The sequence below is a fragment of the Amblyraja radiata genome, chromosome 27 (assembly GCF_010909765.2).
Source record: "Amblyraja radiata isolate CabotCenter1 chromosome 27, sAmbRad1.1.pri, whole genome shotgun sequence".
In the NCBI taxonomy this organism is placed as follows: Eukaryota; Metazoa; Chordata; class Chondrichthyes; order Rajiformes; family Rajidae; genus Amblyraja; species Amblyraja radiata.
The window spans coordinates 10,401,910-10,420,119 of NC_045982.1; the positions used below are offsets into that span (position 1 = coordinate 10,401,910).

General features: G+C 41.5%; 1 protein-coding gene across 1 annotated transcript in view; it reads left to right on the plus strand.

Moving 5' to 3' along the window:
- Positions 1-2,069: 2,069 nt before the first annotated feature.
- The window catches only part of catsper4 (cation channel sperm associated 4), a 58,614-nt gene continuing 42,473 nt past the window's right edge, over positions 2,070-18,210 (plus strand). Inside the window, exons 1-4 of the mRNA XM_033044770.1 lie at positions 2,070-2,144; positions 2,728-2,959; positions 11,459-11,553; positions 17,007-17,114. Coding sequence (XP_032900661.1) covers positions 2,070-2,144; positions 2,728-2,959; positions 11,459-11,553; positions 17,007-17,114 — 510 coding nt within the window. The remainder of the gene's footprint in view (positions 2,145-2,727; positions 2,960-11,458; positions 11,554-17,006; positions 17,115-18,210) is intronic.

Consider the following 18,210-nt stretch of genomic DNA (forward strand, 5'->3'; position numbering starts at 1 on the left):
TTCTGTCTTTGGCAGCATGTTTCTTCCTAGTTGGGAAATTTCTCTGCGGTAAAAAGCAGATGGAGAAAGTGCAGGTCAGTGAACTCAAAAGAACAGCAATCACATTGAATAGTTTAAATTATGAAAGAATGGAACATTGTTCCAAGCAGAGGCTGGGGAAATGCAATGAAGAGGAACGGGCAAAAAATGTATGGTATTTGGCCTAAAGAGAAAAATAATTTCCTTGGAATTCATGACCCAGGTGTGCTGCTGATTTGAGTGGGGGTAATAAAAAGGAATAGTGCCCAAAATTAATTGCCTGGATTTGCAGTGAACCACAAGTGTAAAGTTCAATTGCAGAAATAGACTCATGGAATCATGAATCGGATTCCAACAACACTATTTGTTCCAACAACAGCATTTCCAGCATTTCTATTTTTGTTTGCACTCTACCCATCAGTAGTCCGCAGTGCTGAAACACTTGGCTTGAAGTTGAATCGGTTCATATTTGCCGTCACAGCTGACACAACTGTGGATCCTGATCAAAGTTATTTTATAATTAAAGCAACCGATCCAAAGTGCAGAGACACAGGAAATGAATCACATAGTAATAGCCTTCGTATCCGGAGGGGCTTGGGGATTAGAATTGAAATCAGAGAAGTGTTTCTGCACTGAGGTGTACTGATGGGTAGAGTGCAAACAAAAATAGAAATGTTGGAAATGCCTGTGGAGAGAGAAGTGTTGTCAGAATCTAATTTATACTTGGAGCAGAGGTATAGCAAATTAATTAAAAATATTTTATTGTGTCATAAGCAGCTATTTGGCACATTGAGTGTAAAATGGCTCTCAGGATAATCCCATTAGTCCCTTCTCTTATTTTTCTGTAACCTCTTCACCTATTCTCTTGTGTGCCCATTAACCCCCCACTATGTTTTCTGTCAGACACCTACACTAGCGGTAATTTACAGCATGCAATTAATTAGGATATAGGAGGAAACTGGAACACCCAAGGGAAACATGTGGTATAAGAATGTGCAAACTCCACATACTTCACACCATCTCGGGGAAAGTTGCCAATATAATCAAAGATCACTCACTACCTGATCATTCATTCTTTCATTCTTCCTTGCGCAGAAGATAGAAAAGCGTGAATGTACGTACCACCCGATTCAAGAATAGCTTCTTCCCGATTGTAATCAGACTCTTGACTCACATATACCAAAGCTGTATTCCAGATCTGCCAATCTACCACATTGCACCCTTGCACGTTTTGTTAACTGGACTTTTGTTTCAGTAGCTGAAAAAAAGTCACACTATACTCTAAATTATGTCCTTTTCCTCTTTAACACTTACCTGATGTACTCCAGTATGAAATGATTTGCCTGGGTAGCATGCAAAATACAAAGTTTTCCACCGTGTCTCAGTACATGTAACAATAATAACCAGTACCAATAACAAAGCTTCAGAATAGAGGAACTGAAACACTTCACAAAACTTTGGATGTGACGAGGAACCAAATAAGGGAAAGAACCACAACAGTGCTCAGTAGCTCCAAATTGACTGTTCAGATTGCATTCTTCACATGCTTTTGTTTCAAAACAAATATATCTATTTTACAAAAGGAAAAGAAACAGAAATACATGGGTAGTGTGTTTTGGACAGGTACCTTTAAATGTAATTTAGATTAAAATGCAGTCACCTTTGGAGCCACAGGATCTTAAGCTCAGGAAGAAAGAAACTTGGAGTAGTAAGACCTAAGGACGTTACAGAAAGAACCTTAGTATGAAACTAATGTTGACTGACCCACTGAGGTTTCTCCTGCACTTTGTGTTTCGCTCAGCAAGAAACTCATCTGCCCAAGATCCATAACTCCAAATCACACATTAGTTTGATATTCAACATTTCTTCACCGTCAAGATCCTGCAAATGCCTCACTAATATTGCAGGGCTACATCCAACAGACAAAATACTGCAGACCACAAATTAAAAATCTTAAATGTATGTAAATTCTAGCCACGTTGCAATTATACCATTCTTATCTTGAAGAATGATTGATCCTATTACTCTATGGAATCATTGAATAATACTAAATGGTTGACCATCAATCCTATTTGAGTCTGCATAGCCCAGCAATTTCTGAACGCGAGAAAATACTTTCTTCAAAAGTGAGTAAATTGTTGCCAAGCACATTGGTACCAAAGTACCATTAGTGCCAAAAAGAACACATACTGCTGGAATAACTCAGCGGGTCAGGCAGCATATCTGGAGAACACAGCTAGGTGACATTTCAGGTCAGGACTCTTCTTCAGTGTAAAGTAGGATCCAGACTCAAATGTCACCAATCCATGTTCTCCAGGCTGCCTGAACTGCTAAGTTATTCCAGCACTTTGAGATCTTTTTTGTAAACCAGCATCCGCAGTTCCTTATTTCTACTCTTGGAGGCAGGCCCATTGAAATCAAACGACCATTGATACCGGGTGCAAGGGGAACAAAACTACCATCGGTGCCATGCCCATTGGTACCAGACTATCCTAGTGCTAGGCAAATTGGTACCAGACTACCATCAGTGTCAGGCGAAGTGGTACAAAACAACCATTGATGCCAAACTACCATTACCACTATCAATTGTAACAAACTACCATTCGTGCCAGGCTCATTGATAACCAGACTACCATTGATGCCATGCTCAATTGTACCTGACCACCATTGATGCCAGGCTTGTTGATCTCAGACTACCATTGATGCAAGGCTCAACTGTACCAGACCACCATCGGCGACAAACTCATTGGTACCAGACCACCATTGGTGACAAACTCATTGGTACCAGACCACCATTGGTGCCAGGCTCGTTGGTACCTGACCACCATTGATGCCAGGCTTGTTGATCCCAGACTACCAATGATTCCAGGCTCAAATGTACCAGACCACCATCGGTGCCAAGCCCATTGGTACCAGACCACCATTGGTGCCAGGCTCGTTGGTACCTGACCAGCATTGGTGCAGGTGCATTGTTAAAGCAACGATTACGGCCTAACACATTGGTGAAGTACCATTGGTGCCCAAAGATACTAGAGGAGCTCCTCTATAATCTTTGTTGGTGCCCAAGCGCCCTCACTCCAACACATGTTGTTTCTGAGAGGCCGCCATCGAGGTGTGTCGGTGTGTCGGTGAGCGCGGTACATGCGACTTTGGGCGTCACATGTGGGCATTGTGGCGACACAAGGCCGGTAGAATGCTCGCTACGCCGTGGAGTGAGCGGCGCGCCAGCCAGGACCGGGCCTGTGCCGCGGGAAACCAGCCGGCGTGAAAATGAACCTAGCCGGACTGCAGGACCTGAAGAAATACTCCGTTGTGGTGAGTGTGGCAGCCGTCTGTTTCTGTGCTTTTTGTCTCAAATCACACACTGCGCTCCCAAGCCAAGTCGGGTTGTTTGGGGGTTTGATGGGTTCTGGGCCCCTCCCATGTACAGGGTGGGTGTGGAGGCCCAGTCCCAACCCACCAGAGTCCAGCCCCTCTCTCGCCACCCAGTCCCTTTATGAACTGTACATATATCAGCCACGTTATTTTGATTCTTTCCTGATTAAAGATCCTAACATTATATTGACATATTTGTTGTTTTGGCTGTTTTATAAGACCTTTAGAATGTGTTCATTGGCTTAAAGGCTGAAACACTTATAAATTGTAGGTGTCTCTTCCCTGAAAAAAATGTCTACAATAGATGAATCGATCAACTTTAGTAATCAACCACTTCAAATGAAATGTAAACATTCAACAACATGGCTTTATTTTAAAATATTTTAATTGAATTATATTTTATAGTAGATTAAATATATCTGGTCAAATCTACCCACAGGTTTATGTGACTTTTAATTGCATAACATGCCTGAATATTACAGTTGTCATGTATTCTGACATGTTTTCAGAAGTTCCCAATTGATATAGTAAATAAACGTAGACTATGCTGGAGGTACTCAGCAGGTCAAGTAGCATCTTTAGAAAGATAAACAGGGTTAACCTTTCAGTTAAATCGCCTGTCATCAAACCTGGGGAAGTGAGAACATGTGTTGGTTAGTACCAGTGGTTACATATAGAAAAAATACCTTTGATATTAAAATATATGATACAGATCAACTAGTGGAAAAGATCTCAGCTCAGAAAATTAAGATACAAAATCAACATGCATGAAGCTATGAAATAAGAAAATATTGATAGGAATAATTTATAGTGCCCTTATTTTTGTCAGTCTAAATAAATAAGATAGAAGGGCAAGTTTAAAAAGTTAATGTAATCATCAAGGAACTTGACAGAACTCACCGATTTGGAAAATATAACGTGGAGAAAAATGTCTACTTGAATGCATACAAAACATTTTTCTATATCACTAGACTGATAAGTGTTTTCAACTGTTTTAGAAATACATTATCCAAATAGACATGATTAATTACCAATCATATTAGAAGAAAAGCGGTCTGCTGAATGTTATATTAAATATGAGAATTATTTAGTTGAGTGAAAATTAGTCTTAGATTTAAACAAAGCCAGTCATAGAAATATGAATGATTGAGATAGCTGAAATAGACTGTGAAATTAGATTAAATTATGCAGAATAATGTCTCCAGCAGAATATGCTGGAGACACTGAACAGGTCAGGCAGCATCTATGCACAAATAAGCAGAGTTTGCACTTCAGGTGAAAACAGAGATACAACTGAATTAATTAACTCAGATATACTCTAAATTGATATCAAAAACTATGTCGGTAAACTGTATTAGGCAATTCAAAATTCTCAACAAATATACATTCCGTGATAAATGAAAAACTACAATGGAAAAGTAATATATCTGCAACTAATGAATGAAGTGAAAGATATTGTCAGAAAAAGAGCAAGCAAGACTGAGGATTATGAGGGTTTTTTTAATTGGCAAAGAATGACATAGAAATAGGATGGGAGCATAAAATGGTTAATTTTAGAGAAACATTCTGAAAGCATTTATAAGGTGTAAGGAAGAAATTAATGAATACAAGCATGTGCCTTTAGAGATAGAGACAGAAATAATTATATGGTGAAATTGCAGAAGCATGAAACATTGTACCTGTCTAAAAGAGGAAGGCACAAAAGGTATTTTAAGTTGTGGAAAAACAATTATCCAATGTGTGATTAATGAATGGAAAATTATTAATCAAAAATATCCTGGAGTGAACAATGGGCTAAATATTGACTAATTTCTGAACCTGACATTTCAAATTTAATGGCTACCTTGAATTTGATTTTCAAAAATATATAGGGAACACTTGACCTACAGCATTCCAGAAAGGAGGACCGATAAACTATTAACTGCAGGACTGCTAGCTTGACATCAGTAATAATTTAAAATAGTTAAAATTCATTGATAAGATGTTGTAGAACAGCACTTTGAAGTTTTCAGTATGTTTATGGAGAGTGAAAAGGAAATTGTGTTTGATAAATTGGAAAGTGTTTTGAGATGCAACTAGCAGTATAATATGGAATTAATGAGTAGTGAATTTACATTTCTGTAAGCTTTTGATAAGGTGCCACACAGGATTCATGCGCAAAATTAAGACTCATGGGATTCAGTGTTTTTACCAATGACAAATTGGGGGCACAAGAAACTGCAGATGTGGAATCAAGAGCAAAACACAAAAGTGCTGAAGGAACTCAGCAGATCAGGCAGCATCTGTGGAGGGAATAGACAGACGACGTTTCTGCAGAAAAGTCCTGACCTGAGACATTGTCTGTCCATTCTTTCACCCAGGTGCTGCCTGACCAGCTGATTCCCTTCAGCATTTTGCATTTGACTTAAATTGGAGATTGGTTCAATGACTGAAACTAAGATGGCACTGAAATGAATGGGACATTTTTGAATTGGCTGGCTGCAAAGCAACAGTGCCACGACATCAGTCTATGTTGTGACTTGGAGGTCAGAATGTTATATATTCAGGATTACGAACAGTAAGAAGTTTGGTGGGAAAATATAACACTGAGAAGGACAGAAACAACTATGAAGGAAGATAATATGGATAACATTCTGCACAGATACAGCAGACAGAATATAATCTGGAGAGATGTGAAATGATAGGAAGACTGGAACAAATGAATAAAAGGTATAAAATTAGTAAATGTCACTATCCAGCAGGATTTAGGGCACCCTGTACGATAAATTGTCTGCATGAACTCGCGATAGGCCGGTCCAGAGGATGAAGTCACATGGGATACAAATTTGACCTTGTCACAGAAGCAGAGGGTGATGGTAGGGGGATGTTTTTCTGACTGGAGGTCTGTGATCAGTGGTGCTCCACAAGGACCAGTGCTAGGGGCTCAGTTTGTAATATGTATCAAGGTCTGTGAGAAAGAACTGCAGATGCTGTTCAAAACGAAGGTAGACACAAAATGCTGGAGTAACTCAGCGGGACAGGCAGCATCTCTGGAGAGAAGGAATGGTTGACTTTTCAGGTCGAGACCCTTCTTCAGACTGATGTTAGGGGAGTGGGCGGGACAGAGATAGAATGTAGTCGCAGATAGTAAGGCTGGTGGGAGAACTGGGAAGGGCGAGGGGATGGAGAGAGAGGGAAAGCAAGGGCGATTTGAAGTTAGAGAAGTCAATGTTCATACCGCTGGGGTGTAAGCTACCCATGTGAAATGTGAGATGTTGCTCCTCTAATTTGCACTGAACCTCACTCTGATAATGAAGGAGGCTCAGTAGACAGAAAGGTCTGATTGGGAGTGGGAGGGGGAGTTAAAGTGCTGAGCAATCGGGAGATCAGGTAGGCAATAGCGGACCGAGCGGAAATGTTCAGCGAAACGATCGCCGATGCACAGGAATTGACACCTGGAACAGCGGATACAGTAGATGAGGTTGGAGGAGGTGCAAGTGAACCTCTGCCTCACCTGAAAAGACTATCGGGTTCCCTTGATGGAGTCGAGGGGGGAGGTAAAAGGACAGGTGTTGCATCTCCTGCGGTTGCAGGGGAAAGTATCTGGGGAGGGGGTGGTTTGGGTAGGAAGGTACGAGTTGACCAGGAAGTTGCGGAGGGAACGGTCTCTGGAAAGCAGAAAGGGGTGGAGATGGGAAGATGTGGCCAGTAGTGGGATCCCGTTGGAGGTGGTGAAAATGTTGAACGATTATATTATGTATGTGTCTGATGGGGTGGAAGGTGACAGGGGGGATACTGTCCTTGTTACGAATGGGGGGAGAGGGAGCAAGAGTGGAGCTGTGGGATATCAAGGAGACCCTAGTGAGAGCCTCAGCTATAATGGAAGAGGGGAACCCCTGTTTCCTAAAGAGTGAGGACATCTCTGATGCCCTGGTATGGATCACCTCATCCTGGGCGCAATGCTACGTGGACGGAGGAATTGGGAGTAGGGGATAGAGTCTTTCCTCGGCATGGTTCTTTTTAACTCGTAGTGCAGTGGAGTGGGGTCGCTATGTAGTTACAGGCAGTCGAGGGCAGCCGTAGGCAATCTCCTTCGCTGACCGGGCATTATAATTGGCTCATTGGAGTTTTCAGGTCCAAGGAAAACCGACCGGTAGGTTAAATGCCCGCTAAACTTTATTATAAGTTGTCTGACTTCTTAGAAGTGTCTCCACTTCTTCTCCCCACCTTCTCTCCTCTTCTCTCCTCGTCTCTCCCCTTTTCTCCCCTTCTCGTCCCTCTCTCTCCCCCTCTCTCCCCTCCTCCCCCCCCCCCCCCCCCGCGCTCTCTAAAGGACTTACCGTACACTGTGCAGCCTGTTCATCGCGGGTGTGAATTTCAGGCAGCGCTCCACAGCTTTCCCTGGCCCCACCTTTGCGATGTGTTTGTGTGTGTGTGTGCGTGTGTGCGGTCGGTCGATCCAGCTCGCGGTTTCATCGCTGACGGGTTGATCCAGCTCGAGGTTTTCCAGGCGAGTGCCCTCGAGCTTGAAGGCCGAAGGCATTCGCTGTAAAGTCGTGTCAGTGGGACAGGCCCATTATGTGTTTCTATAATTTCATGTAATTTTTAGAGTTGACTTGTTTCATTGATTTTAAAAATATATTTCTGAATGTTGAGAGCATTCACAAACTTAATTTCTATAATGGTTTTAAAACTTAGCCCATGCTAAGTTGGGTGCAGGTACGACAATTTTTTTTCAGCTGGTTTGCCAGCAAGGTCTAATCTGGCCATGAGCTGCATTGTGGCATGCAAGGAAGGAAGGCCCTTTCATTTGGATAAGGGAGACTTTGGCGGCAGGGCAGCTCCACTAACCTGTCCGGACAGCATTAGTGAGTGGCAAGCGCACACCGTTTGCTGCTGGCTGCAAGGTTTGGCCCACAGAGAACTCGGAGACATTAGAAACAAAAGCTTGAGGATGGGTAGTTGGTCATCCTTAGATGAGAGGAAGCTTTTTCACTCAATGGGTTAAAAATCTATTCTACATGCTCAGCGCGTGTGTTTATTAAAGACAGATAAATAGATGTTTGGGCACCAACCAATTCAATGGATACAAATATAGGGAAGGAAAGTGGAGTTGATTTAGATATGTATCAATAATCTCATTCATCACATGGTCGACTGTTCCTATTCCTTAGCTAGTTCAGCTCTTGCTCATACATTTTTCATTTCCTTCGCCCCTCCTACTGAGCCATAAGGTCTGCAATTATTTATAATGTTCAAAAGTTAACATTTTACATCGAAATTCTGGCATATGTTTCAGTTTTTAATTTTACTATTGCCTTTTTTTAATGTAGCTTGGTATTGAAAGAAGGGAGCATAGATTAGGGGTGGCACACTTACACACTAGTAGAGCTGCTGCCTCACAGCACCAGAGACCTGAGTTCGATCCTGACGGTGGAATAGATATTAGTAAAAATAAATCTCCATGGAATCAAAGGAACATTAGGAGTATGGATGTAAAACTGGATTGAGGAACAGAATGTGAGAATATTGGCAATGTTTTCTTTCAGACTGGAGAATGATATGCTGTGGTGGTCCTTAGGGTTTAGTATTAGAAACAATGTCCTTTTTTCTGGAACCTGCATATACAGGGGACAATTTATGCGTATAAGGGGATGAAGTTATAGTTAAAGAGTAACATGGACATAAAAATAGTGAAATGAACATTCACAAGGTTGATTACATTTAACACTGGAGTATGAAGGGATATGTTTAGGAAGGAAGAATGGCGAGAGGCAATAGTATTTTTATTATGTGTGTCTCACCTCTCCCCCTCTCTTTATACTGGCTACCTTGTCTCGTCACTCACCGTCCTAATGCAAGGTCTCAACCCGGAACATCGACAATTATTTCCCCCATAAGATGCTACTATTCCTCCAGCAATTTGTTTTATGCTCCAGATTCCAGTATGTGCAGTCTCTTGTGTTTTCATTAAATAAATGTTATAGGTTTACCATGGGCTTCACAAGCAGAAACCTAAGGGTGTGTGTACAGAAATCTTTGAGGGTGACTTAAGTACTCAACATGAAAATATAGTTTAAATAGAATGTCCGATATTTGGCTTGAAAATGGTCGGGAGGGGTGGATGGGGAATGTACTTTTTTTTCTTCCAGCCTATCTCTCATCGCCTCAGAATTCTCTATAATTTAACGAGTACTAATATTTCTTTGTTCTGATGAATGATTATCAACCTGAAGCATAGACACAGATACTTTTGGACCCACTAGGTATTTCCAGCATTTTCTATCTTTATTTCAAATAAGCTGGTATTTCATTTAAACTGTGGTCTAAGGAAGAACAGCAAGGCTTTGGGATGGGTTGAGGAGGGATTTATTAGATCTCAAAATCGTATATTTTGATGGAGTATTTCAGGCCAATAGATTTGGATAGCCATAGGAATCAAATTTAAGACAATTGCCAATTAAAACCCAAATGAGACGACAAAACCATTTTATACGCAGTTGAAATTCACTGTGAAAGGATGGTGTAAATCGACTGATGTTTACAGCGCAGTCAATAATCAGGAGAAATGGAAAACTGAAGTAGAGGATTATGGATTGAATTATAATTGAATAGCTCAAATAAAATACTAACACAGACATGAATCGTCTTGTGCACTGATTCTGCTTATGAATTTGTGTTGGTTTGTTGTCTGCTGTTTGATAAAACTCTTCTGAAAGCCCATGAGATGTATAACTATGTTAAAGATGCTTTATAAATGTAAATTATTTTGTTGTGCTGAAGCACATTAAAGAACCAATATTTCAATCCACGAAGTTTTTGCATTTATCTCTTGAAATTGGATGTGCTGTAGTGCCGTGAATGTTTCAGTGCAGATAATTTCCATTTGAAATATTTGGATGTGGGTGTGTTTTGGTGACATTAGTGTCATCTGCATAATGCAGCTGGACTATTGATGTTTACTAATCTGGAGCACAGTCTCCATAAATTGAACAGTTTCCCTTTATTTCTGAAATTGGCTCCACTCTTATGGCCAGTTTGGATATGAGAAGCAACATTGCAGCAAAATAAATTGAGTAAAGCACTGAGGCGATGGTGCGGCCAGTATTCATCATGAGTGGTTTTGTTGAAGACTGATTGGCTCATATTACATCTTGAATACTGTCATGGATCAAAAGTAAAAGAGAGACGATTGTGGCAGCTCAATTTGAGGAGAGTGTTCCACAGTCCATCACAGTCAATGGAGTGAAAGGCTTTGGTGAGGTGGAAAGTGATTTTGCATAGAGGCGAATTCAGCCAGAGGTCATAAGATCACAAGCAGAATTAGACCATTCAGCCCATCAAGTCTACTCCGCCATTCAATCATGGCTGATCTATCTCCCCCTCCTAATCCCATTATCATGCCTTCTCCCCATAACCTCTGACACTCATACTAATCAAGAATCTATCTATCTCTGCCTTAAATATATCCACTGACTTGACCTCCACAGCCTTCTGTGGCAAATAATTCCACAGATTCATCAGCCTCTGACTAAAGAAATTCTCCTTCCTAAAAGAACATCCTTTAATTCTGAGGCTATGACCTCTAGTCCTAGATTCACCCACTAGCGGAAACATCCTCTCCACGTCCACTCTATCTAAGCCTTTCACTATTCTGTACGTTTCAATGAGGTCCCCCCTCATTCTTCTAAACTCCAGCGAGTACAGGCCCAGTGCCGTCAAAAGCTCATCATGTGTTAACCTACTCATTCCTGGGATCATTCTTATAAACCTCCTCTGGACCCTCTCCAGAGCCAGCACATCCTTCCTCAGATATGGTGCCCAAAATTGCTCATAATATTCCAAATGCGGCCAGACCAGCACCTTAAAGAGCCTCAATTTTATATTCCTGTTTTTGTATACAAGCCCTCTCAAAATAAATGCTAGCATTGCGTTTGCTTTATTTACTACCGATTCGACTTGCAGATTAACTTTTTGGGAATCCTGCACGAGCAGTCCCAAGTCCCTTTGCACCTCCCATTTCGGGATTCTTTCCCCATTTGGAAAATAATCTATGCCTTTATTCCTGTTTTTCTTGGATTTGTAGTGCAGCGTGGATTATGTCTACATGTCTCCAGACAGAATCTACACTGTGATTCAGGAAGGTCTGTAGCCACTGAGGAGGCATTTGAAGAGGATCAAGTACTGACTTTCCCATTTGTGGAAAGTGAAAATCTCTGTGCAATTGCTACTGTCGGAATTGCCTGCTTTCTTGAACATGGTCAAAATTATAGTAGTGATGGTCCTCTGGAATATCATCTTCATCCCAGATGTGGGTGATGAGGCTGTGGACTTGTGACTGAAGCTCTTGTGGCTGATTTATTTTTAATGTCATTGGGGATGATGATGATTTATCTGCTCCTGAGGCTTTGTTTCCTTTCCCCTTCCTTGATGTAGCTTCCTTGATTTTGAGTTAGTTCACGATTGGCAGCAGGGCTGGCAAGGATAACTAGCTGTGGGGTGAAGATAATTAGTTCTTGCCAAAGATATAGTTGTGCTTGAGGTCTTCAAAGTCTTCCTTTCAGTGAATGTTGACTGCCTCTCTATCCCTTAGCCGTGGAAGTTTGGGCCATAGATGGCCTTTATCACACTAACAAATCTATACGTCATCACTTATCAGTAAACTGATGAGCATGCAGTGCACACTCCATCCAGTATTTATAGCTTAGATCCTATGGGTGGGGCTTTGCTGGGTCTCTGTTTTCATGTGCCTGTAAATTCAAACAAGGTGAAGCTTCCAATCCAGAATATATATCTGAATTTTTAAGTCAAACCTTGATAAACAAAGGGTGAAATGTTACTGGGTTTGACATGTCTCTAGCTTCACTGTGCCATATTTTCTGTGCTTTATTTTGTGATGTGAATATAAAAATACCATTTAGCCTCTGGAGCCTGTTATGCTACTCTGTTCACAATTCTATGATGTCCCTTTGATCTACCCTGTGCGAAGATTATCACTGCTTCCTCCAACCTTTGCTGTCTTGTACCCTTTACATCAAAGGGAGCCTTCTGATCTAAAAAAAAAGTCGTAACATTTATCTTGCATTAAAACAATGTTCACATTCTATCCAACTGTGGTTCAGAAAACTCTTCAAAACCCAAAGCAAAATATGTTAGCATCAGTTCCAAAACTCTGTTAATGAGCTCCCTTATGTAATGATAGAGCTTAGGGAAGGATGCACTTCAGGAATTGAATTTCCAACCCTTTCCTCCTTTCTTTTCAGCTCTGACATCTGGAAGTAGTCCTTGGTGGATCATGACACGAGCCAATCAATACCCTTTCAGCTCTGAATAATGCTGACCAAAGAATAAATGCACAAAACAGTGTTGAGAGGGGATGTAGAGTCTTCTAAGGGTCAAAGCAACATTTGCAAAATTGTGATAAACATTTTGTATGGGAAGTGGGCACTTTGTGGAAAGTAGTTGCCAATAAGGAATCCGTAAGGGTGCGACTACCCTCTTTGAATGGCTTGCACCGCAGCCAAATGTCCCTTCCAAAAAGTTCATGTACTTTAATTTACGATTAGAGCTAGTTTTGACTTCTGGATTGCAACAGGGCACCAGAGAGTGAAATGTGGCATGTCAGCAGATAATGCTGCAAGTTTCTTCATCCTGACTTCATCCTGAGGGCATCGCAGATACTGGTGTTTTCCACTGATAGAGTCATACAGCATGGAAACAGGCCCTTCAGCCCAACTTGCCCACGCCGACCAACATGCTCATCTAAATTAGAACCACCTGCCTGCTTTTGGTCCGTATCCCTCTAAACCTACCCTTTCCATGTACCTGTCTCAATGTTTCTTAAATATTGCGAAAGTACCTCCGGCAGCTTGTTCCATACACACATCACCCTTTGCGTAAAAAAAGTTACCCCTCAGATTGCCATTAAATCTTTCCCCCCTTGCCTTAAACCTATGTTCTCTGGTTCTAGATTCCCCTACTCTGGGCAAAAGACTCTGTGTGCATTTACTCAATCTATTCCTCTCATGACCTTGTACACCTTTATAACATTACCCCTCACCCCTCAATTTTCTATCCATTCCGCTATCTCTCCTTAGATTTCATACAATCCAACCTTCCAGAGCAGCCTACCACGCGGAACCTTGTGGAATGCCTTACTGAAATACACATATATAACAGCCACAGCTCTGCCTTCATCAACCTTTTTGGTCACATCTTCAAAAAACTCAATCAGATTCGTGAGACACAACTTCTCTCGTACAAAACCATGCTGACCATCCCTTATCATCTCTTGTCCACCTTATCCCTTAGAATACTCTTTAATAACTTTCCAACCACAGATGTTAGGCTCACTGACCTGTAGTTCCATGGCTTTTCCCTGCAGCCCTTCTTGAATAGAGGCACAACATTTGCCACCCTCCAGTCTTCTGGCCCTTCACCTGTGTTTAATAACGACTCATAAATCACAGCTAGGGCACCTGCAATCTCCTCTCTAGCCTCCCACAGTGTCCTCGGATATATCTGATTAGGTGCGGGTGATTTGTCTACCTAAGCACCTACTGTTTGAAATATATCTTGCAGCAAATCCATACCACATTAACCATGAAGGTAAATTACCTACAAACAATTGCAAAATCAGTTAATGTCACATTAACATACATTTTGTCTGTACTGAGCCAGTTTTGGATATTGTGCTGAATGATTTCTGTTCCTATGAATTTAAAAAAGCCTATTATTTGAAAGCTGAAAATCCTGCATGAGTACAGAGAACGTTCATTTTTCAAACATTAAAATTATTGAATGTAGATGATTCAGCTCAGGAATGAATAAGAGCTATCATTTCATTCCAGAGCTATACATTAAGGAAAATAGCAAGCTTTTCTATTGGAAGAGTAGAGTTTAGATGTAACCTGGACATTACCATGGACTGGCTTTAAGCTAATGGAGTGGCCAATCTATTTTACAGCAATACCCAGTTTCTATTAACAGTCTGTTAATTAGCTTAAAAAAGATGCAGTGCTAGAATTATGCAGACTAATGTATTTTTTTGTAAAACCAACATCTGCAGTTCCCTGTGTAAATTAGCTTAGCAGTTATGGCAGTGGAGTGGTACCTTATGGCTTCTGATTTTAGCCCATGATAAACTCTGAAATAGAATTCAGCAAGCTGGTCATTTTTATGCTGACACCAGGCGGGGCACAATGGTGCAATGGTAGAGTTGCTGCCTTACGGTGCCAGAGACCCGAGTTCAATCCTGACTATGGGTTCTGTTTAAAAGGAGTTTGTACGTTCTCACTATGACCGCTTGGGTTTTCTCCGGGTGTTCCAGTTTCTACCACACTCCAAAGACCTACAGGTTTGTACGTTAATTGGCTTCCGTAAATTGTCCCTAGTGTGTAGGATAGTGCAAGTGAACTATCGCTGGTTGGCGTGGACTTAGAAGAGCCTGCTTCCATGCTGTATCTCTAAATTTTAAAGTAATGACCGGTAAAATATAACCATGAAAGGCTTCCTGTTGTATTACAGTACTCCACTCTACCCAATTCAACCTCTGTGCTACCAAGTGGACATTTAAAGCTCTCTGAAGCAACCGAGCAACGGCAATACTAGGGACCGAGGATCTAGTGGGAGGGAGGAACTGAGAGGAAACCACATTTGTCAGGAAATGGTGTTAGGTAAACTGTTGGGACTGAAGGCAGATAAATCCCCAGGGCCTGATGCTCTGCATCCCAGAGTACTCAGGGAGGTGGCCCTAGAAATCGTGGATGCATTGGTGATCGTTTCCAATGTTCTCTTGACTCTGGACCCTCTGGATTGGACAAGCTCGATGCCGGAAAAATGTTCCCCATGTTGGGAGAGTCCAGAATCAGGGGTCACAGTTTAAGAATAATGGGTAGGCCATTTAGGACTGAAATGAGGAAAAACTTTTTCAGCCAGAGAGTTGTGAATCTGTGGAATTATCTGCCACAGGAGGCCAATTCACTGGATGTTTTGCACGGGGGTGTTAGATTTATCTCTTTGTGCTAACAGAATCAAGGGATATGGGGGAAAAACAGGAATGGGGTACTGATTTTGGATGATCAGCCATGATCATATTGAATGGCGGTGCTGGCTCGAAGGACCGAACGACCTACTCCTGCATCTATTTTCTATGTTTCTACTCACATCAGGACTAAATCCTGTCTCCACCTTCTCCACCAGCTAAAGATAACCAAGAACAAATTTAAAAGAATGACTTGGGTATTGATTGTATTTCCCAATGTTTCCTGCAAGCTGCCAAAAACTAAACATGCTGAAACCATTTAAAAATGAGGTGCAGTTTTGCTAAATAATGAATAGATGTTAGCCTTGCATTAATTTTTAAGCAATAAGGCAAATCCCATTAGGCAGGTGTGATAGCTTGTCTATATTAACTGCCTTTTCAGTTGATTTACTACAATTCTGTAGGTCAGCCAATATTCTTACATGACCAGAATGCATTCGACTAAACGCATCCATATATTCCTCCATTGGCTATAGAATGCAGAGCTCTTCACGCTGAATTGGTGAACACCACGCTGAACGCATGCTTTCTTGGAATTGGTGACAATTGAACTTATTCACACCCTGTCAAGATCATCTCTCAGTGGCCCAGAGATTCCATTGTGTGAAGCATTTTTTTGTGCGTTGCACTTGAATTGAAGGATAAACTTGATCGTGAAATGTGATCAGGTCTACCTGATATGGGTATTGCACAACTGAACAAATGCACACAGGAACCTAGTTCGTGTATACGACTGTCTAAGGAGCATTGAATCTTGACGCTAGTCGCTGCTTTCAGAGTTCTGTCATCTTCTGTGGCAGGCGCTAGTTGTGCGCCTGTGCCCTGGCTGCTCTGTAGAGAAAAGGCTCACTGTTACCTTCAACTTGATATCCTCTAAATCATGTCAGGCAGCCATAGCTAATATATTGTCACAATTGCCAGTTAGAAGCTCACTGCTTCTAATTGTCCTGAGGATACTGAACATTGGCCTCTGCTTGATCACTAAAGACACTGATTATAAATTAACATGCTACATTGACAATCCTTTGAACTATCCTGACCTAATGCCTGCAGCAGGTGCCATTCCCAATTGTACTGCGGTAGCTTGCAAGAGCTTCACATCACAAGAGGAGGAATTGATCTGTATAACTACAAAGGCAATGGCTTTGGTATTTAGGACAGTCAAAGTTGATGCTAGATTGCTTAATTCATTATGTAGACTTGCATTTTTTCCTTGTTTAAAAGGGACAAGATTGGAGCTGCTATCAATAGTACAAAAATGTCCTCTTCTCTAAACCTGCAGCAGGTTAGGCAAGGTCACCTGAATGAATCAACTTTGGACTGCAACATCTGTCAGAACTCGTGTGTTGACAGTTATCCGTGAGAACAATGACAACATGGCAATGGAAATAAACTGCTGGAGGAATTTAGCGGCATCTGATGCAGGGTGGGTCTCCGCTTGAATCAGCAACCATCTCTCGACATAAAACATCAACCATCCTTCTGCCTCCACAGATGCTGCCTGACCCACTGAGTTTCGTCAGCATTGTGTTTATTGCATCAGATTCCAGTAGCCGCAGTCTTTTGTGTATCAAAATTCTCGTATTTGCAGCACTACAACCACAAATGGTATCATCACAAAGACACCAGATTTGAACATTACGCACAAAGTGAAAATGTTCAGGGACAAGGCATCAGCAACTCCAACAATCCGAAGGAGGTCGGACAATTTCAATGACATACCTGCCTCGATACAGTCTGAGCTAACGCGCATGATTTTGAATAAAGTGTTTCTCGGGCAATACTCAAACATTGGCTATTTTCCACCTGTGTAGCAGTGGCTAATTGGATTTGCAAGAGTTATATTGAGTTAGTCAATACTACCACGATGGAAAGAATGAGTTTCATACTTTGTGCAAATCCATATGCAAGGAAGAGAGACATATAGTGAGTGCTTTATCATTTGCGTTTATGATTTGTCTCGTACTAAAGGTGTTACATTGGAGCAATGAGAAGACCATCCTGGCTTAGTTCCCCCAGTGCTATATTAGCAGATTAGTAAGGGTGTCAGGGGTTATGGGGAGAAGGCAGGTGAATGGGATTGGGAGGGAAAGATAGATCAGGCTTGATTGAATGGCAGAGTAGACTAGATGGGCCAAATGGCCTAATTCTGCTCCTTATTAGTCAGTTGTAAGTAGAGTACTATATGTGTGGGCAGATGACAATTGTTCCTCTTGTACCATGTTCAACTCACTTGAACATCCTGTGACCGTGGGACAATTCTGCCAAAATCACTCCTCCCAATACCACTTCACTTTTGCCTTTGGTGGCTTCTCGAACAGCTTAGCATTCAATCTTCCCTCCTCTACCTCAGCTTCCCTCTCTATAGGTTGCCCTGCTCGTCACTAAGATTTCAAGGTTGATCAGTTCTCCCTTGGTTATGCAATGACCTTCAATACTCATTGGATCAAACCTGATGTGAGTTGTTGGGAATCAATTTCAGCAGGTCTGTGGATCTCCTGAAATTAGTTACAGTTGCCATCTCTCAAAGCACACTAGTGAGTCGCAAGTGTGAAAACTATGCACCGGAGCAAACTGCCATGGTTCCCCCTTCATGCTGTCATTTTAATGCCTTAACCATGGACTAAGGATTTCTTTAAAATATCTTTTACACCAGGTGTGCAGGGGATCGCACTTTGTAGAATATTTCAATGCATATTAAATATATGTATTTATGTATATAAAATATATATATACAGTAATGGGGCTAATGTCATTCTAGTCAAAAGACTAAAAATCAGGTGGATGGAATTTTA